This window comes from Gymnoscopelus microlampas, assembly GCF_963454915.1.
Source record: "Gymnoscopelus microlampas genome assembly, chromosome: 10".
In the NCBI taxonomy this organism is placed as follows: Eukaryota; Metazoa; Chordata; class Actinopteri; order Myctophiformes; family Myctophidae; genus Gymnoscopelus; species Gymnoscopelus microlampas.
The window spans coordinates 38,710,388-38,732,354 of NC_139947.1; the positions used below are offsets into that span (position 1 = coordinate 38,710,388).

Consider the following 21,967-nt stretch of genomic DNA (forward strand, 5'->3'; position numbering starts at 1 on the left):
AATTGTACTTAAGTACAGTACTTGAGTACATGCACTTACTGCATGTTACTTTACACCACTGTAATTCAGTGATGCTGTTTGAATGTTTCAGTGATATATATATGTGTGTGTGTGTGTGTGTGTGTGTGTGTGTGTGTGTGTGTGTGTGTGTGTGTGTGTGTGTGTGTGTGTGTGTGTGTGTGTGTGTGTGTGTGTGTGTGTGTGTGTGTGTGTGTGTGTGTGTGTGTGTGTGTGTGTGTGTGTGTGTGTGTACTGAAAGCTTTGGCTTTCAGCACAAGGGGAAATTGATTCAAACTTAAATGGAATATGCTCCTGATTGTATAAGTCTTTGTAATACCTGCCTTTCCAAAGTTAGTTAGTTGAGCACAATACTTCATAAAACATCATTCATAAATCATCATTTATGAATGATGTTTCATTTCAGAAATGAAAGTATAAATACAACATTATTTTAAGTTATTATTCTGAATATCATCAAGAACGCAGAAGACTTAAGTTTGTAGGGGAAAACAGAAAATCGAATTAACACACATAAAACACACATGGCAAAAGAAAACATGAGCCTTGTAAAATGACACCTTGTGTTCTTGATAGTGTTAATCAAAACCACCTGTGTTTATGAAATGATAGATGCTGAAAGACAGGTGTGTGTTCAACAGAGCGTGACTGGGGTGGGAGCTGTCCATCCTTCTGTCATTATGTCTGTCTTCCTGACTCTGTGGAAAGTCCGGTGGATTTGGTGAGGTATACCAGGTTCCCTTGTGGGATCATCAGACTGGAGCCCTGAAGACTACGCCCAGTGGCCCCACAGTGGTGCAACAGATGAACAGATATGTCCCTTGTGTAAAAGAAATGTTTTCTCTCATGACCAACTAAACTGAGTCTGAAAATGGTTCCCATGAACTGCTATTATGTGTCTAACCTTCAGAATACAGACGGTAGAGATAATTCAGATAAATTGGTGGTTTTCAAACGTTTTCATGTCAGGATACCCAAATTAATATGTATTTGGCCCACAGACCACCATATTTGGATGGATCTCCATGCAAGATTTGTGTTGTTAAAATATTCAAAATGTTTCAAATTTTCAAGATTGTTTGAAAATAGCAGATCTACAAGCTCACGTCACGACACATTGTGAGCTTGTATTTTCATAATAGCCAATGTATATAGGGTTAAAGTGGTTAAACTCATCTTGATGCTATTATTAAATCATTTTGCTGTGGAACCCATGGAACCCCCCTAAGGACCCATGGGGGTCACCTGACCATACTTTGAGAACCATTGACTTATATAAAATGATATAAGTCTCCTCACTATACATAGAATAAAGTCTAAATCAGCTTATGGCGTAATTATGATAAAAAAAAAAAAAAATCATTATTATTACTATTATTGACTTTAAATAATTATATATATATTTTTTTTGTTTTGTTTTTTCCTTTGCCTATTTCTTGTTGGTTTTTATTTTGAAGCACATACACCAGTTAAGTAAGTCATGAAATGTGTCATAATAAACTTGACTTGACTTGGCTCTGTTGATACTAGAATGTATATTAAATTAGATACACAGAGTAGGACAATTTATTTTGTATGCTGCCAAGCCTCCATCTCCATATCACAAGCTGATGGGTGAACAGTGTCATTGAATTGGTGGATGTTTGTTCATAGATACTGTAGGCCATTGCAACTGGACAAAACTGTGACTTATCCTCGTTCAATTGTTTTCAACAATATTAGTTGTCTTGCTGAGAAGTAACTTCTTAACTTATGTGGCAATTTCATTTAAATTGTTTATTATAGTATGTTTACATAAACAATATTATTTTGCTTAATTCTTTTCATTTTATTGCATTTTGATTATACTTAACCAACAAATCATGCTGGTTAAAAACACTCAAGGATAAAACACAATAAAGTCCTCACACAATCAAACACAACGTGAGTCATACCATAGCTATAATAAATAAAACCGATTTAAATAACAAAAAATGACAATGACATTGTAAAACAAAAAAGGAAGGAAAGAAACCAGCTTATCCAACAGCCCAGTTCTTATTTGATTTTTAAACTTTCTCAAATTATAAGTTCATTTAAATGCTACTGTATATCCAAACCGTTCCATTGAGAAGCACCTGTCAAAATTATGGCTGGCCGTATCAAGCCTTTTGGAGGTCATCCAGCACCATACCACGCAAATTACTTTTGTCAATCTCTTTCCTTATTTGTTCAATTAAATACAGTAAACAAGTGTCTGTAGAATACTACTTATAAAACCACCTTAGAAATGGCAAATTGTTTTGAAACTTGTCTGTCGTTGCCTTGATCATTCTTGTTCCCTTTTTTTAATAAAGGGGAATAACCTTGGCCCTTTTCAGGTCTTTTGGAAATATTCCCAAATCAAGAGAAGTTAAAAAAGTGGGTCATTTGAGACGTGATGCCTTTAAAAAAAGACAATATATCCCATCCAGGCCAATACCAATAGTTTTAGAGCATTTGAAAGCCTCTTAACTACTGCATTCACTGTCATTGAGACACCTAAATTATCATAACATGTATTGATTGACTTGATCAATCCCAAATGACCCAGGGAAGGACGAAAGGATTGAGAAACAACATTTTTTTTAGCTATAGATGGGAAGTCGTTTTTAAAATGATTGGCCTCTGTGTTTTGTAAAATAGAAAAAAAGCCCCCAAATCCTTTAAGGATTTCTGTAATTTCTTTGGCTTCTTTTTTACTATCTACGGTTTGATTTTGTAATAGTATTTTTTTGTGTTGTTAATAAGCCCTATGTTTTACCCCTCAGTCATATTTGAACAACATAGAATCTTCCTGAGCTTAAACCCATCAGTTGAATAATTAGTGAGATCTATTTCAGGCATTTTTCTCCTTCATGAAAAGGTGGGCAGCCTGCTATACACGGTCAGTGTGGTTCACATACAGTACATACTGTGCAGTATTCGGCATCTTGGGATGTCCAGTGTGTTTGAGTTCATTGTTCATTGCAGATTTTAGATTCAGATTCAGAACTTTTGATTTATTAAGATTGAGGTTTTATAACCTAACCGGGGACAGACATTCCAAGACCTTTGGTCTCCACTGTTTTCCACAATGAAACTACTAATTGATATGGCTAGTGACGGTAGGTGGACAGATTTACTGCCCACAATTGGTCTGCTATTTTAGCACAAAATGTGTATGATGTGTGCTGTTCATTTGTTGATGATGATGTTGTTGTCATTGTTGTTATTATTTATTGTTGTTTATTTATTAGTTTATTAGTTTTTTATGAGATGAGAAAAAATGTCAAGTAAAATCCTCAGTAGCCGATTGTACAAATGGAACAGTTCTACTTATACACTCTTTGAGTTAAATTAACAATATGGATCTCTGTGTACATGACGACCAAAGCTCAAAAGCATTGAAATGTCAGCTATACCCGAGGTGGTACATGCTGAAACAAGCCTATGAACTACGTTATGTTTTAGTGCAGGTAATATGAGAATGTGACGCTCTTCGGACATTTAATGGATCGTCTCTTAAGCTGCATGACGAGTGTTTCAGACCCAGGGTTTAAGATATCGTTACTGTCAGGTGGAAACCTTGTATGTCCTCCATAGTGAACATAATCTACAAGCTCAGAGCTCGTAAATCTGCTAGTTTCACTACTTTTGTGCGACATAGGGTTAAAGTGGTTAAACAAATGTTGATGCTATTATTAAGTAATTTAGCTGTGGACCATTAATTGACGAGAAATACATAAACATAGAAAGTTGAAATATGGAGATACAAGGTGTCTGCCCGACGGCAACGATATGGTAAAGATATTTAAAGATGAATTAAACTGACACATCAACAAGAGTGATGTTCACTTCCGACTATAGTCAGAGCAGTTAGCTCTGTGCAGAGTATACATGTGTGTAAAGTACATTAGTCAAAGTGGAAAAGCTTCCAAAAATCACAAGTTCTGACTTTTGAGGGGAAAAAACTGCATGTGCAAAATGCTCTAACCATTTTTTTAAGCTCAGATCATTTTAAAAGCTAGTCGTGAGACAAAAACAATTCCCTCAAAACAATTACAAAAAGTGGCAGTGGATTCCAAAGGGCTCTAAACTAGGCTCTGTTCTATTTACGCTCTAAAGTAAATATATTCGATGAAAAGAGCGGCTCTACAAGCTCACTATGTTCTGAGTTGAGAGCTTGTAGATCTGCTATTTTCACCAAATGGTCTTCAGCTCACCATAAATGACACAAACAATGGCTTTTGGAAAAAAAATAGTTTTTTATTTTATTTGACGACTTAAGTTTTCAACTTTCATCGGACATGTCAGTACATTGTGAATATTTTCTTTCACCGCAACATGGAAGGCATCAGATGACATCAAAACGCACACACACATGCACACACTCTGACAGGTAAATGCTTAGCTCTCTCTCACACATGCAAACACACACAAAGGACACCACACACGAAATGCATAACAACAGACAGGAAGACTGGTGGATCCTGGTTAGAGTGTATCAGTATGTATGTACTGTATGTGCGTTACACACACATACTGTGTGTAGGGAGCATATGTGCAGAAGAGGGCATGTCAGGTACACTCTCTCTCTCTGTGTGTGTGTGTGTGTGTGTGTGTGTGTGTGTGTGTGTGTGTGTGTGTGTGTGTGTGTGTGTGTGTGTGTGTGTGTGTGTGTGTGTGTGTGTGTGTGTGTGTGTGTGTGTGTGTCTCTTTGCATAGTGTGTTTCCTTAAAGAAGTTTCCATCTCCAGGCCACTATGGTGGTTACTACTCCTCAAAACAGACGCTTCTCATAACTATGGGAGGAGAGAGACAGAGAGAGAGAGAGAGAGAGAGAGAGAGAGAGAGAGAGAGAGAGAGAGAGAGAGAGAGAGAGAGAGAGAGAGAGAGAGAGAGAGACAGAGACAGAGAGAGACACAGACAGAAGGTAATAAGGGAACATTTTGAGTAAAGCAGAAAGAATGAAAGAAGAAAGTGAGACGAAAAAGAAAGAAATAAAGGAAGGAGGGAAGTAGAAAGACAGAAATAAGGAGAAAGGGAGGGAAAACAAGGTTTAGCTTGATCAGTAGATCACATGACCATCTCCAAGACTTCCTGTGCAGAAGCAGTGGACAAAATGCTAGAGGAAAAAGGGGAACTTGATATGTATGTGTGTGTGTGTGTGTGTGTGTGTGTGTGTGTGTGTGTGTGTGTGTGTGTGTGTGTGTGTGTGTGTGTGTGTGTGTGTGTGTGTGTGTGTGTGTGTGTGTGTGTGTGTGTGTGGGGGGGGGGGTATATTGTGAAACTAATATAAGAGCTATACAGGGCATCTTCACATAAGAAACAAGATTCCATATTGTATATTATAGTGTGTGTGCGTGCGTGCGTGTGTGCAAGCATGTGCGTGCGTGTGCTCGTGATTCATTTTAGTTCAATTCAAAATCAATGATGTAATAGTATAGGCAGCGAGTAAGCAGGTTGTGTGTTTATACACATGCATGGGCGAGTAAGGACTACTTGCTACTACGAGTAGACCTCTAGACCTACTGCACATATAAACAGAGCTGCTACCTTTAAACACATTTTAAATCTGAGGCTTTTTTTGTATACAATTTAAATAGTTTTGAGAAGAAAAGCTGCTAATTGTCCCAAAGTGACTGCAAAAGATTGCTGCTATTTGTTTCAAAAAGCTTTACAGCCTGTATATATAACGACGCAATGTGATATAGCTCTATTTAACACAATACTATACCCCCTCCAACTGTATATACTTTCCCCATTTTCTTAAACCGTTATTATTATATTTTGACACTTGCTTTGGCAATGTTAACGTATGTTTTCTCATGCCAATAAAACTCATTTGAATTTGAAGTGTGTGTGTGTGTGTGTGTGTGTGTGTGTACCTGTGCAGGCTGTGAACGCCTCCCTCCATCTGAGCTGACGTTGTTCTCCTTTCAAACTTCAGATCTCCAGAGTACATCATGGCTCTGATGGAGGGGGAAGGTAAACACTGTTACACCCATCAGCAGTCACAGTAAAACTTATATTGGAAGGAATACCATGTTACAGCGATAGACACTACGTTTGGCTTTGAACAGAGGCAATATAAAAATATAAAGTATTCAAATAAAGTAAGTAACATATGTGTGTAGATACATTTTGAGTGAGTGTCTCAATGTCATGGAACACAACAACGTTACTGGTTCATGTAAGTAAAACCTGAACCAGCAGTTTAGTTTAGTTTAGTTTAGAGAGAGTGAGTGAGAGAAAGAGACAGACAGAAAGGGAGTGAGAGAAAAAGAGAGACAGGGAGTGAGACAGAAAAAGCAGGTATCAACAACTAAGTTTTATGTCTCCCGACAAAGAGAGGTAATTGCAACTGTAACACCCGGGATTCGACCAGGTCTCCCACGAGGGAAATATCTACCACCCTTCCAAGAGTGGTAAACAACACTTAACCTCCACTACACCCTACTACCCGTTTGGCCATCACCTGGTCCTGTAAACGCCCAATATGCTGACAGTGGTCTGACCATTACAGTGTAGTTTACTATTGGTTCTCAAAGTGGGATCCGGGGACCCCCAGGGTTACTTGAGGGGGTTCCAGGGGGTCCCCAGCTAAATGATGGATAGGAACCAAATGGACCCTTATGGGTCTGTAAAGTTAACATTGATTTTACAACATGAATTGGGGTCCCAGAGATAGAAATGCCATTAAATGGGGGTCCGTAGCCCTAATGCATGTCAAACTGGGGGTCCTTAAAATGTATCTTTTGAAATGGGGGTCCGCAGGCTAATAAGTGTCCATTTGGGGTCCTTGACATGAAAAAGTTTGAGAACCACTGGTTTACTATACCCAATGTACTAAATTTGTCACATTAATTTGTTTGTGGAGAAAATAAATGCACAAACTAAATCCCACGGAAGCAAAGAGATAGATAGATAGATAGATAGATAGATAGATAGATAGATAGATAGATAGATAGATAGATAGATAGATAGATAGATAGATAGATAGATAGATAGATAGATAGATAGATAGATAGATAGATAGATAGATAGATATATGAGTTAGTCTTACCGTAGCTGTGTGAGACTCTTGGAACCTATGTCCTGACAGGAGTGCTGAATGCCAGCCAGCAGGTAGGGAATAAACTTGTGTATGGAGCCTTTGTCCTGAACCGCTCCAGATACGCCCTGGGCCACCTTAATCTTATCACACTCACTATGGACAGGGACGATATTGAACAAAACACTACTTTAAAAGTCCTGTTTACATTGCCGTGAATTGCACTGTGGTATGCATCTCAGCCAGGTTATGGCTTATGTGTGTGTGTGTGTGTGTGTGTGTGTGTACTGTTTGTGTACCTGAAGTATCTTGTCTGCGAGCCCAGGTTCTTGTCCATGGCGTCCAATGAGCCCATACCGCGGTACTTCTTCAGTCTGATGCCGTCAGAAAAGAAATATTCTCCAGGAGCCTCACTGGTAGCAGCCAGCAATGAACCCATCATTACTAGACAAAGCGAGCGGGGGAGAGAGAGAGTGATATAAAGTGAATGTAATACTAAGTAATAGAAAGAGGAGAAGATTGGACCACTAAGCTTAAGTTATAAGCCCCACTGTGTTGCTTGCCAAAAAGAAGTGATTTTCAAGCCAACATTGCACCACAAGCGACACTGCCATGCGATAGAGTATCATTCATGTGCATATTACACTATCTGTCATGCCATTGCTTATTTATTACACTGTTAAATATGTCATGAAATTGCTTTATTGATAACTTATCTGCTAAGCTTTTTTCACACAGTATAATGCAGTTATGTTACACATGCCTAACAACGAACCAAGGTAATATGGTGCCAACTCATGAAGTTAAAAGCAATTTTTACACAATTATGGCTTCAAATTGCAGTCTTCTTCTTAGAGAATCAATTGTAATTATGACTCAAATAAAGGGATTTAATACATTTTCCAATGGAATTTCATTAACTGACAAAAACAAATCTTATGCCTTATGACGTTACCATGCCTGAACTGTCAAACTCACACACTACAAGTTTTTAAAGCAAATACTCCCTCTAGTGGTTGAGCTTTATATATCATGATGACCATTCATCATAGCATCTTAACCACTTTCAATCTGGCATCCCTATTTTGGGCATGTCATTACAGGTAGAATTTTTTTTTTTATTATTATTATTTTTAAAACTAAAATATGTTAAGTGTAACACACTTCCAAAGCAAAAAAAAAAGTCTTCTAAAACTTAACAGTTAAAAAAAACAAAACGTATGTTGCTTTGTTTTTCATTTTTCATGTCAAGGACCACCAAAATGTATTTGTCCACTGACCCCCCCCCCCCCCACACCCCCATCTCAAAATATTTTGTTCCAGGGCCCCCCAGAAGCAAAGATCTGAGTAAAAAATTTATATATATATATATATATATTCAAAGATAAAAAAAAAAAAAAGATTAAAAAAAAATAGCAGATCTACAAGCTCTTGTATATCTGGTATTTTTTGAATAGCCAAAGAAATCTTAAAATGACACAGATGTGTTCCCGGTCTTAATGGGTTAATCAATGCAGACACTTTCCTTTCCTCTCAAGTCTCCGTACCTGTGGACGCCCCCAGGGCCAGGGCTTTGGCGATGTGTCCAACTGTCTGGATGCCTCCATCAGCGATGACCGGCACGCCGAAACGCCTGGCGTACTCTGACACCTTATAGACAGCTGTGGCTTGGGGTCTGCCACACGCCAACACTGGATAGACGGAGAGTACAAAGCATCAAACAACAGTGAAACGCATGAATACATTCAGTTTTTGCCAAACAAAGCCAATGTATAGTCTTGTTTTCACAAAATGGAGGACGGAAGTGGGGAAGTTAATAAATAACATGAATATAATAAACAATAGTAATGTTTAGGGCAGCATCTACAGCAAAATCAATGACTTCTTCACCAGTGCCATTCCAATATGTTATAACCTAGACTGAGATTACATATAGCCAATCTTGAGGAGTATACATGCTTTAAAACTGATGCAGACACTTTGAAAACATGAAAATACAGGGATGGATTTTTGTTTTGTGTGGAGTCAAATACTTTCTAACATGAAACATTTAGTTGTTATAATGGCTTAAAGTAGTATAGTATATTATCGACTAGAGACAGCAACCAAATAATAGTGCTATTCGTGTCACTGTCTATATCTCTGTACAAAAAGAATTACATTACAAAATTCTTTATTGAAGCACATTGTGTTTCCTCGTGTAAAAAATGTGCACGATAAATAAAGTGGGACTTGACTAAGTTCTATTTACTGGAGAGGAACTCTGACTGTCCCTCAAACACTCCCATTCATTAAAAACAACAATTCATTTAAAAGAAGTAACAATTACATTAGTCAAGTATTTCAGCTATGTCTCAGTTACGGCGCACCATTTTGATGCTTTGGATGAATAGCTCCCATTAATACCAACACATTACACAATAGCTTAACATCAAAGGCATGTCAGATGACAGAAGATTCAATAAAAAAAGTCAACCAATGTTTTTAAAATTACGTCATAAAAAGAATAATGTTGATGGACGTGCAAAAGGAAAATGTTTGTTATTGACTTATGGGCTGTTAAAGAATGTGAATGGGGAAGTTAAACCAACCACATCAGTAGAACAATTACTGTAAATATTGTAATATCAGTGCCAAGTCTCCCATCCGTTCCCACAGAACATCCGGTGATTCTATTATGTAACATACAGTCAATTTGTACCAATAACAAATTAAAACCTATTTACCAAGCCAAACAAACAAACAAGCCAAACATCTCTAAATTGTTGGTGTCTAATGTGAGATAATGATATGGCCAATAGCAAGTACACATTTGTCAGCATTCATTCTGCCCAACTTGCCAAAAAATGTGGCTTTTAGAAGAAGCATTTTCTGCATAACTGGCCGCTGTGGCACTGCATGCATGTATGATGCACCGTCGGCAAAAAGGCAACTCCCTTCCTGTGCCAGACCAACCCCTGATCCTCAATGCAGAATGTGCAGTCTGGTGATTCACCACAAGCACAGAGGACACAACACATAGAGCACAGTAAAATCCTCAGTTATTGAACCATTTGTACTCTCAGAGTGTACAAATGTAACTAACTGGACATGTAAGGGTCCATTTGCTTACTCTCAAAGAGTTAAAGTTGCAATCCGTAACTTTGTTTTGTGAACAAAACATTATTTTAACCAATATGTACAACAATACTAACACAACAGCAGTGGTTGGAGGTGAAATGTATCTCCTGTGGTTGGAATGGCCTCTACTAGTTGACAAGATGTATCGGATGATGCTCGGCAGAAAATGTGGCTCTCGTGAAGGAGACCCGACTTCAAATCCCGGGTAGGATAATTCTTACGGATTGCTTAACTTAACACTTGATTTGACGATCGGGGCCAATCGTGTTCATCCAAATGCCGTCAGACAGCACGTCTCATTTAGATGATGCCACAAGTCAAGACACAGAGATACAAGGGTGGTAAGGTAGGTAGGTGGGTGGGGAACTGAAAGATTGACTCAACATGACTGACAGATTAGTGAACGACAAGAGACAAGCATCCAAAACCCCAAAACACCCAAGGCCAGCTTTCACAGTGAAAACCACCATTACAGTTATTACTGGTACCACTACTACAACTACTGATGCAGAGCCGTTAACCAACCAATGCAGCAGGCTGTGAAGTGGAGGGGGGGGCGGGCACAGTGTGGTAGTGGAGCCAATGGGAGCCCAGTGCAGGCTGAGAGGGGAGGGACTTACTGCAGTACCCCGTAACAGTGTCTGGGGTTTTGGGGCTGTGGAGCTTTATTGCTGGTGGAATGGAAGGGAGTGCTAGGGAGACCCACGCACACACGCACGCAAACACACACACACACACACACACACACACACACACACACACACACACACACGCAGTCACACACGCACCCACGTATGCACATACATACAATGTACACACAAACGTGTACGCAACATATACATTCAGCATACACACATATGTATGCGCATACATACAATATACAGTATACACACACACACACACACACACAGGGGGAATGCAGAAATAAAAAATAGAGGAAGTGAGAGAGGGAGAGACAAAAGGACAAGATGAAGACGGAAGAAGATGGAGAGAGCAATCAGCGATAAGAAGACAGAAATGGTCAGTGGTCACCAGAGCACAAAGCGACAGAAGAGGCATGAAAGAGGGAGGACAGCCAGAGAGGAATCATGGACAAGATGGATGGACAGAAACAGACACAAAGTAAAACATCAAACAGAGTAAGCACGGCAACGAACAGAAATTATGTTTTCGCCTTATTTCCAAACCATGAAGCAGCATCCAACACAGCAGAATTTAAACCTGTTATCGGTTTACATTTAGGCTCTGACATCTATTTCTAACAGTTACTTTTCCACTGTAAAGTTCCATCCAGTTCATAATATGCTATTTGCTTTATGTAGTGAAAAACACAAAAAATAAACTCTGATTCCACTGTTTTGACAAACAACTTCCTGAACACCACATTTTAAACAGCAAACAAAAAAGAACCCTCATATACTTGAGTATACTTGGTCAGTATAGTATACGACCAATTTCAAACACTCCTCCCAACCCACCCCAATTTCCTTCCAAGTACTTCATCTTGTGGGAATTCAAAGTTTCCCCCTTTATCCCTAAAACATTTAGTCATGTAACCATCTTTTAAGATGCCGGATTGGCTGAGATCTGTGTGGGTGAGAGCAGTAACTGCACAGACAAACATTTGCAAACATAAATGTACGTACACATACAGTCTATATACATGTAAATAGACATATAAACACATTCCACATACATATATGGATAATATTTACAAGTATGCACACAGTACCTCAAAGTGTGCTATGACATACTTTGCTATTTTTCCTTTTTGTTGCTATTCTTTTTCTTTTAATTGTTATTGCTTCAACAATGTTGAGGAACCAAAACCAAATACTTTCCCCTTGTGCACTCATATATATACAATTTAACAACAAAAGATCTTGAATCTTGAGCAGGGATGTTTATGTATATTGGTGGGGTTGACTGTCCGTCCACTCACCTTCCTGTGTGATGCAGATTGAGCCACTGCCCATGCCCACTCGCAGCGCGTCAGCTCCTGCATCTATCAGGTTCTTAGCCTGAGCCGCAGTTACCACTGGAGGAAGACACGGAGAGATTTCTTGTTGAGCACTGTATGCCTGTATTACTGAACTCCTTTATTAACTCATTGACCGCCAATGATGAGATTCTCGTCATGTGGTGTTTTCAGTGGTTTCAGCGATATAAAGGGCGCTCTTCCGCAACCTGTAAATGATCCCAGGATCACCCAAGAAGAGTACACCCAGAAATCACATGATCACAACAAAATGAAGCTGGTTTCTTTTAGTATTATAGGATTTATAAAAATCAATTTTCTCTGCTTTTTGGTGAAAACAAGCCACATGGAACTGCCCATAACTATGGAACGGATTATCGCGACAGCACGCTTTCCCCCCCCCCGATTCTCAGAGACCCCCCCCTGCGTCTTTTGAGGCGATTGCCGGGTGGATCGAATTATATTCTATAAATCGCTCTAAATCGCTGGCAAGGGCAGCTATAGACAATGTTTTAACTCTGGCAGTTAAAGGGTTAAGGAAAGTACATTGCACATGGGCATCATTGACCATTGTCATATGCAGGGACAGATTAAGCAGATTGTTCTGCTTACTTTTCCAAAATTTAAGCTGTTAAATTGTATTGCTGCTAATGGGATCTGTAGTCAATGTCACAGTCCAATAGCTCAGACAGACGGCCATGCCGTGGTTTTACTGGTTGTTGTTTCGTTTGTCACAGACACATCACGACCAATCAGTACAAGGGGTCATTTAAATAGTTACTTGGTGGCTATGGTCTTCGCAGACGGCAGAGCAAACTGTAATGAAATTAGGTGAGAATGTACGTATTTGAAAGGTTACAGGCATTGTGATGAGGGAAAGACTCAGTATTAGCTTTGAGAAATATAAGTTGAGTTGTGCCACGCACATCCCCAGAAGTCTGCACATAGTTGGCCAAAACGCATCCCTTCCCAAGGAGGGATGCATTTTTCAGCTGTATCTCCAATGCCAACATGTAGTGCTATAAATGGATTCCACTGGCACCAAAGGCCATTTTTGACAAATAAGTTCAATTTATTTTTAAGTTCAACATTTTAAGCTCCTCTTGAAATGGTATTTGGCTGAAGATAATGCATGATTAACCTGATTCTAGGACGATGGTCAGTCACTCACAGTCACAATGATCTCAATGGGGAAAATAATAAATCTCAGGTATGAAAATGGACGATCCACACAAACCTGCATTACAGTAAGTATAATGAAATTCATGGCGAGTTTGTGTAAATCTGTGTTGGATACAGCCATGCTAGCCCATTACTTAAAAATACTATTGGTGCGCTTTAGACAGGCTTCTCTATGCATCCAAAACAGACACAATAGTGATGTGAAGACGTGTTGATGGTCTCTCTTGCTAGCAACATGTTTGACTTGCGAGTTGTCTGCGGCACTGGGTCCATTGCTAGACAGGTGTTGAATGACCTCCCATGCACGGACAGGTGTAATTTTGCCAGTTTGATAATTCAAGATAATCTACGATCTGGGACTGAGAAATAACATGCATTCACTGCATTGATATAATGAAGGCATGCTGAGACATGATGCAGATCTTAAGACAGTTTGGATAGACATTTCTTGTACTCCCGGAGCACCCCGGAGGATTCAAACCCCTAGTCTCCGTGGAGATGGGCATGAACTTTACCCCTGCGCCACTCAAGTACCCCTCTGTTTTCAATTATGCACTTAGTAAAATTTTCATTTCTATTCCTGTAACCGGTTTGGAGCCCTGGTTGAGAGTGACTCATGTCCTCACCATTGCCTGCAATGACCTGTAGCTGAGGGTACTTCTCCTTGATGTATTTAATCATGTTGATCTGGAAGATGGAGTTACCCTGGGAGGAATCCTGGAGAAAGAAGACAGGCAAAGTTAACCTGGGCTTCGGCAAAACAAAATACACGTTTTCATCATCATCAAAATCAATATTGATATGCTGTCCAGTACAGATTACTGCCCTGTAATATGACAAAATTACATTCGATTTCACCTACAGTATATAACTTCATTATTCCAGTATGATGTTACTCCCATGCCAGGTTAACCCAGTCTAAAGCCAGTCCAAAACTATGTATGTCACCCATACTAACTATGACTACAACTGACACCAAAAGGTCTAGTATGAATTAGAATACATTAACTAGTCTTCCGCCAACACCAATTTATTAACAGATTCTGTTCCAGCAATGCCAGTCTAAAAGTAGAATAAAAACCATACCAATGCCATTACATCCATTCTGCACCAGCCGGTCCACTAAGTAGTAGTAATACAAGCAGAAACATAGATAGGCAACTGTTCCAGTAAAAGCAGTGTAAAAAACCCAGTCCATACCAATACTACTACATCCACCCCGCTCTGCACCAGTAGGTCGAGTCGGTACTTGTCGTCATTGTGTGTGCCGATGGCGGCCCCACACAACAGCTGTTTGCGGGTGTCTTTGGAGGCCAGAGGGAAGTCCCTGTTCTTCTTCAGGTCTGTACGAGCAATGATGGATACCAGGTTACCCTCCTCATTCACTATGGGCAGCTTACCTGGAGGGATGGATAGAAGACAGGAGAGGAGGTCAGGTTCCTGTTTTGGCAGGTGCCAATTGACAACATGACGCATATTCAACTGCAGAATTTCACATTCATTTAACAGTTCTAACATCCTAGATCCTAGGATCCTTACCTTTCTTACTCCTCTGGAGAATCTCATTGGCCTCTTTGAGAGTCACTCCGGCTGGGGCCACCACCAGATCCTCTCGCTTTGTCATTACCTAGGAAAAGGGCAGGAGACCGACAAACCACCAGTTAATCACTTTTACATTACTGAACATGATAAACACAACTTTTAGCGACAGTCTCTAAGGATGTCTATAGCCCCGTTTAGACGATTAAGCGGTCTCTAAAGAAGACGGCAAAATCAAATATCAGATCCTTCCATTTAGAGGGCAACAGCCTTTTCGGGGGTTGAAAACGCAAAAAAGTCGCATCTCCATGTAAACCGCAAAATGTGTGACGTCATGGCTCATGTTAACTCACGCCTCATATGCTATTACATTGGTGTAAACAAACAGCTGCGATAGGATGTACAGCGGAAGTGGTTCTACTCATGCGTGACTGGTATATCTGGCAGTGTGTCACACCGCCACCTAGGCACCTAGCATGTACACTACTGGTGCGTCTCTGTGTAAACGCAGAATAAAAGTGAGAATGCACAAATCCACGACTATTTCACGCCATTTTTCTACATTCACCATGACATTATCTGTATCCAATTCCTAACTACTGCAACAACTCCTTTAATCTCCTGACAGAAAGGGGGGTGGGGGTTAGTGAACTTAATCTGAAAACATACTTTCCAAACGGCACATTGTGCTTACTGCTGGTTCACTTCCCCTCTCTAATCTCCGCCCACCTGGCTGAGTGGCAGGCTGTGCTCCTCCTCCTTCAGGAAGTCGATGTCTCTGGAGGAAATGATGCCCACCAGTTTACCCCCCATGTGGCCGTTGTCTGTGATGGGGATGCCACAGAAGCCGTGGCGTGCCTTCGCCTGGAAGACGTCCAGTACGCTCTCATTAGGACTCATCACCACCGGGTCTGTGATGAAGCCCTGCTCATAGCGCTATGAGGAGGGAGGGGAGGGGGGGTTAAGGACAGGGGTTAAGTTTTTTTTTAAAAGAAGAAAGAAAAAGGAGGGATTGAACAAAATATTGGGATGAGGAAGAAAGATTAGGGAGGGAGAGAGGCAGTAATCAGAGAGAAATGATGGAGGGAGAGAGAGAGAGCAATGGGAAGTAAGATTAGGGGAGATGGGAATAAGATTGGGAAAGAAAGGGGAGAAAAACAGGAGGGTAAAATGAAAAATGAGGGGGAGGAGATGTGGGAAATGGGGTAGTAGATATTAATGGACATAATGGTTCATCTATTAGGCTCCAGGAAAAGCTTCTATCTGTTGAACTAAATAAAGCAGAGTAGAAACGTTGAGGTAAGGAAAGAGTGAGGTCCCCCCTACTGGGTTTACTCAGGCAAAAACAAACAGAGGCAACTATAGCATCGATGTAGAGAAAAAACACAGAAACACAGAAAATTAAAAAATGAATTGAAGAAAATACAAACAAAATGAAATGACAGAGAGGCTAAAGAATGTATTGAAATATGTTATGGGAGACTGACGTTAAGTATTCACAGAATAGAAACGTGTAGAAACATGTGGAAGTTTGATGTTAGACACCTCAAAACTCACAACAACATAATAAGAACGCACAAGGTGGAGAGGACAGTGAGGAACATACATGAGGGCAGTGACAGAGACTGATGACACTCTATGAGCCATAGCAGAAGAGCCAATTGGGAAGGAGAATGGGAAATTGATTGTTACCTTGACTTTGCGGACTTCGTTGGCCTGGAACTCTGGTGTGCAGTTATGATGGATGAAGCCAATGCCACCTGTTAACTGACACATGAGAGAATACATTACTGTGTGTGTGTGTGTGTGTGTGTGTGTGTGTGTGTGTGTGTGTGTGTGTGTGTGTGTGTGTGTGTGTGTGTGTGTGTGTGTGTGTGTGTGTGTGTGTGTGTGTGTGTGTGTGTGTATACTTACTGAAATAGTGATAGCTATATTGAACTTGACCTACAGTAAGTATCATCTATCGATATATAAATACATATGTGTGAGCGATACTGTATATGTATGTGAATTTAATGCCTGTTTCAGTCTCTATTGGAGAATAGTGTAAGACTAGCCATACTGATGTGTGTGTGTGTGTGTGTGTGTGTGTGTGTGTGTGTGTGTGTGTGTGTGTGTGTGTGTGTGTGTGTGTGCGCGCAATGCCTAATAGCCTTAAATAGCCGACCTACAACCTACGACCAACATGTTGTGAACTAGACTAGTAGGTCGGCTATTTTCGGCGTGTGACGAAGCATGAATGGAGGTTAACCTTACAGTCAGAATCAGAATCAGCTTTATTGTCACATCACAGGTTTACAGAAGTAAAAGAATGGGTGACATTTGTTTTCGTGAGTAGTTCCCAGTAGAAGAAGAAGAAGAAAGGGGGTGGGAGTGGAAAATGAGATCAAACAAGAGAGAAAAAAAAGTAATCCACATATTAACACAAGTACCTGAGATAGGATATAAAGGTGCGTGAGCATAGCAGCAGACGTATACTGTGCATGATATACTTATGGACGTTAATTAAGGTGCTAGAAAAAACAATAAAAAGACAAAAGTCAGGTGCAAAATGTCAGTGCGTGTCGACCGCATAATCCACATAAGGTAGACTGACATTGGTATAATCTGCAAGTAGGTCCATGAGGAAGAACAAAGAAAAAAAAGTGTGTTTGTGTGTGTCTCTGTGCATCACACTTACTGCCATAGCGATAGCCATGTTGGCCTCTGAGACAGTGTCCATGGGAGATGAGACGAAGGGAGTTTTCATGGTGATCTGCTTGGTGAGGGCTGAGGTCAGGTCCTGAAGAAAGGCAGCAAGAGTCACAACATAAAGGGCGGCTGCTTGGCCATTTGTCATAAGATAGACATATTTTATCAGCAAGTCATAGAGCATTAGGATTTCCCCCTCAAAGTTGATTATTACTCATAGTTGATTATTTGACAGCCCTATTGGGGTAATGGAAGAGACACACAAATGCCAATGTTGGCAAAGAATATTCCTGAGGATTATTATCATACCCCTTCTACTTACCACCTGGTCTGATGTGAAGTCAATGTAGCCAGGCAGGACGAGGAAATCACTGGAGACAGCGAGGTAGGGAGGAGGGAAGAGGAAATGGATTTGGTCAACTCCAACACAAGAGATCAATGCAATAGATTACATTTGATACATCTGCTAGCAGCTCCGAGAGTGAAATTACCTCACTGAAACTATCAGATGAGTCTGTTGAACTTTGAAGTCATTTTAAAATACTTTTACTCTCTTGCATATCTCAGTAATCATCTATTATTGTTCTATTACCTCTGAGGCAAAATTACTTGTGTAGGCTTATTTGTATGTGTGCAAGTATATCATGTACTGTATGCAGGATCTTATGGTGTGTTATATTTATATAGTTATTAAAGCGCATATAACTAAACTTAAAACTTCAACACACAGCCCTAAGAAATATGAAATATTTCACATATTCAAATAGAAACCTAGAGGTGTGCATTGTTGAGACATAACTCATTGCGGACCTTGACCACCAAATTGCACAATGTCAGATACTGAGTTTGAGATCTATGGCTTTGTACTGAGATCCAATATATGAAATGATAGTGTATTGATTTGACATACATACACAGAGAGCATCATAATAGTTTTGCATTTACTTAACGGCTCAACTAAACTAACTCAGCCTCTTTACATTGTGGGCTTTTTAATGCAATTTTAAGCTTGTGCTAGACTAAAATAATTGCATAAATGATTCACATTTAGTAGGAGAGAAATGCCTTTAAAACGTCTTTCTTTGTGCTTGTGAATAAAAGCGTACATTCACATTTACTAGTACGTGAAAACACATTCCAGCTAAAGGTTTTCTGTGTGTGAAATGTGTCTGCCTAGCACTTTTCTCGTTGCAAGCCTTGTCAATCCACGAGGTGTTTGAGTGTGTGTCTGTGTGCATGTGACATAAGACTTGATGACACCCATGCAACCAATAATCATGCTTCAAAACAAGATAACTATTGTAAGCCTTAGCCCACATTTCAGGACATTAAGAGAGCCATTCACAGAATCATGTGGGCAGTGGACTAAACTGGCATGATGTCTGGATCTCATCTGGCTGTTTTAGGGACAGAAAGTAAAACACAGAAAGGTTAAATGTATAAGCATTAAGCAAGGGGCTTTATGAATGAGTATCTTAAAATATACTGCATCTTCCTTATTTTGTTATATTGATAATGCTTGTGGCAATTGGAGAGTATAAAATGTGTTGAATTTTGTTAGTGTAGCTGTACTACCAAGCGTTCTAAATATAGCATAGTAGTCCATATCTTCTCTAGAATGACACATCAGATTAGATGCAGGCTGATTGATAACTTTGGCACATTATGTATTGTATGGTGATGTCATTGTCAGTGTCACCTGGTCGGCATCATAAAGCCAGGATAATACACCGACTGCACTCACTCAGTGGGTCAGTTTAATGAGAACACAAACAAGATGACAGAAGCCTGTTGCATATACACGTGCTTATCGTTAAGAAGTGATAGATCCTGGATGGATGCAGTCTGTAGCACATCTCCTGTAGTGGTTGGCAAGTGGCAACCACTGCAGATGTGCTAGTATAGATAAGATTAATGTAGCTATTGTAGCATACCCAGTGTTGCCATGTCCACTTATTATAAGCGACGTTGGGCTTGTTTTTCTGTGATGTCGCTTGTAATTATTGGTAGTTGCAGGTTGCGTTTTTTTTGGGGCTTGCTTCTAAAGTGTAGTTACTTATTTGGGCTGGTCTCCTGATGTTTTTAAACCAGTTGCTCTCAAACATTGTCATGTCAAGGACCCCCCATTTAATGTGTATTTGTCTGCGGACCCCCTTCTGAAAAGTTATGCATTACCAGGGACCCCATACAAGATTTGTGTTTCAAGAATATTCCACATTTTGCACTTTTTTGTTCAAGATTTCTTTGGTTGTTGAAAATATCAGATTTACAAGCTCACAAAGCGTCGCAATGTGAGCTTGTAGGTCGGCTATTTGCAAATCCGATGTGGTTTAAGTGTGACCCCACGGTCGCTTCTTTTGGGCTCGTTTTCAAAGACCTGGTTGCTTATTTCTCTCGCAGAATCTGGCAACACGGATCATACCCTCGAACATACAGATGGGTTAAAAAATACCGTTTTATTCATTCAAATAAGTTTCGAGTCACTCAGCTCACAACAAGCACCGAGTTTATAGAACCCAGGCACACACACACGTCTCCTGATCACCCGGTCTGGGGTGGGATCAATGAGGGAACATGAAGATCCTTTGGGATCAATGAGGGAACATGCAGATCCTTTACTTGTAGGTGAGGCCGTCTCCTCCGTTGAACAGTTGCGATCCGGTGAGACCGTCTTCAGGGACGTAGCCGGTCTGTCCGCTGATCAGGTAGTCCGCCATGGTGTCTCTAAAAATAACGCTGCTTAAAGTAAACGACCCAACAACACAAGCACCGAGAGACTAGAAAGGGAGACCACCAGTAAACTTTTATTTATGCGTCTCTCTGGCGGCCTGGTCCTTTCTGTGGTGAATGTTATGTGTCCTCCTCTTAGCAGTGGTCTGCTCTGCTGTCAACCTGTCTGTCTGTGTGCAACCTTTGTCGTTTGTTCTCCTCCGCTTTATTCTTTTCCAGATCGACCGGGAATCCGGGATCTGTTTGACCTTTGTAACAGTGGAACAATATATCTTAAATCAGTCAATGTGTTGTCTTTTTTCTTCGGCCTTGCTCGCCTGTTCTCTGTGCCCTTCTTCTTGGTGTTTTGTTCCCTTCTCCCTTCGCTCCCTCACCCTTGGCTGTGCTGTGCACTGCTGAACACGTGCGTTGTTGCTAACCTCGCGTCACCAGCCTTTCCACCGCGGAGGCAAGCCTGGTATCCGTTCCAAACTGGTCCGTGTGATCCGGTTTAAAAAAAAACTGTCGTGTTCCGGTGGTGGGTTTCGGTTGGTGTGGCATTGTTTTTGTTCCCCACATAATGCGAATCAATTAGTTTAGTCGTGCAACGAGTTAGAATAAAAGATGGACACAACGGATTATTATACCAAAATAAATGAAACAATTATACCAAACTAAACACATTTTAAACAAGGGGAATCATTTGAGGTGCACGGCGCTGGAGGTTCCGGTCATGTGTTCCGGCAGCCTGATGACGTAAAGTTATTTCCGCTCCGACCGGATCCCGCGCTACGTTGTTGCAGTTTTCCGCGACAGCACACGTGATTGACTGATTGATTGATTGATTGATGTACTTTATTTAGTAAGACATGAGAACAACAGTACATGGAAGTACAAATTCACAATACAAGGTCTACTAAACACGACAGCACACGTCACATCCGGCGGTTCGGAAACTCTGGAAACAGACTTGACTGAAACCTCTTTGGACTGTCAAAGGTTCTTCTGGGACCTCTTTGGTTCAGCGCTGAGATCCAGTCTATAGCCCGCCTACTGTATACGCGCGCGCGCACACACACACACACACACACACACACACACACACACACACACGAATAGATCTGAATCTACCCATTGGTAAAGTCAAACTGGAATGTCATCCTATCCATTCCAGTATTTCATAGCCTTTTTAGTACATTATATATAACATGTTTATTATAACCTTCTCTTTGATAATTTAACTTCAGATTGATTTAAGTATGCGTTTGAGTTAACATAGTTGCAACTTACACGCTACACTACTTGCCCTGCTCCAAAACAAACCCTAGATGGCGCATTATTCTAATTTATCAGTTTGTCAATGTTAAAGTAAGCTTGCTCTTAACAAGTGGTCAACTGTTAATATCCCTGGAATCACGATTTCATCTACTATTTAGGGCCCTTCCAGGCAAACTGACCCTCAAAGAGGCGAGCTGGAAGATGTAGGTAGGTTATGTAAGTGTGAGAGTCATGGTCTGCATGTTAGATTTCCCTCAGTTGCAATGCTCTGTGTACACATACTTTCTAGTCTCTTAATTGTACAAACATTGTTTTCATTGTATTATTCCACTTTGGCAATGTAAAAGTATTTTTTCTCATGCCAATAAAGCCCTTTTAATTGAATCGAGTCAACAATGG

General features: G+C 40.4%; 1 protein-coding gene across 2 annotated transcripts; it reads right to left on the minus strand.

Moving 5' to 3' along the window:
- Window positions 1–4,535: 4,535 nt before the first annotated feature.
- impdh2 (IMP (inosine 5'-monophosphate) dehydrogenase 2) lies at window positions 4,536–20,719 on the minus strand. 2 transcript variants are annotated; one of them, XM_084069189.1, is made up of 15 exons: window positions 20,201–20,719; window positions 17,904–17,952; window positions 17,571–17,672; window positions 16,583–16,657; window positions 15,620–15,826; window positions 14,891–14,978; window positions 14,552–14,751; window positions 13,978–14,068; window positions 12,134–12,229; window positions 10,812–10,883; window positions 8,619–8,762; window positions 7,371–7,515; window positions 7,084–7,227; window positions 5,906–5,989; window positions 4,536–4,819 (listed from the first exon to the last, which is right to left on the minus strand). In XM_084069189.1, the coding sequence occupies exons 1-15, from the start codon at window positions 20,296–20,298 to the stop codon at window positions 4,798–4,800; spliced, it is 1,617 nt and encodes a 538-aa protein (XP_083925315.1). In that variant the 5' UTR covers window positions 20,299–20,719; the 3' UTR covers window positions 4,536–4,797. The 2 variants fall into 2 exon arrangements, with proteins under 2 accessions (XP_083925315.1, XP_083925316.1); XM_084069190.1 differs by lacking the exon at window positions 10,812–10,883.
- Between the last annotated feature and the right edge of the window lie 1,248 nt (window positions 20,720–21,967).

Coding starts and splice junctions, on each gene's coding strand:
- impdh2 (XM_084069189.1), bottom strand. CDS start 20,298: ATGGCGGACTACCTGATCAGCGGACAGACCGGCTACGTCCCTGAAGAC. Junction 10,884..12,133: donor AATCTGCATCACACAGGAAG/GTGAGTGGACGG, acceptor GGGTCTCCCTAG/CACTCCCTTCCATTCCACCA. Junction 4,820..5,905: donor GGCGTTCACAGCCTGCACAG/GTACACACACAC, acceptor CTCCTCCCATAG/TTATGAGAAGCGTCTGTTTT.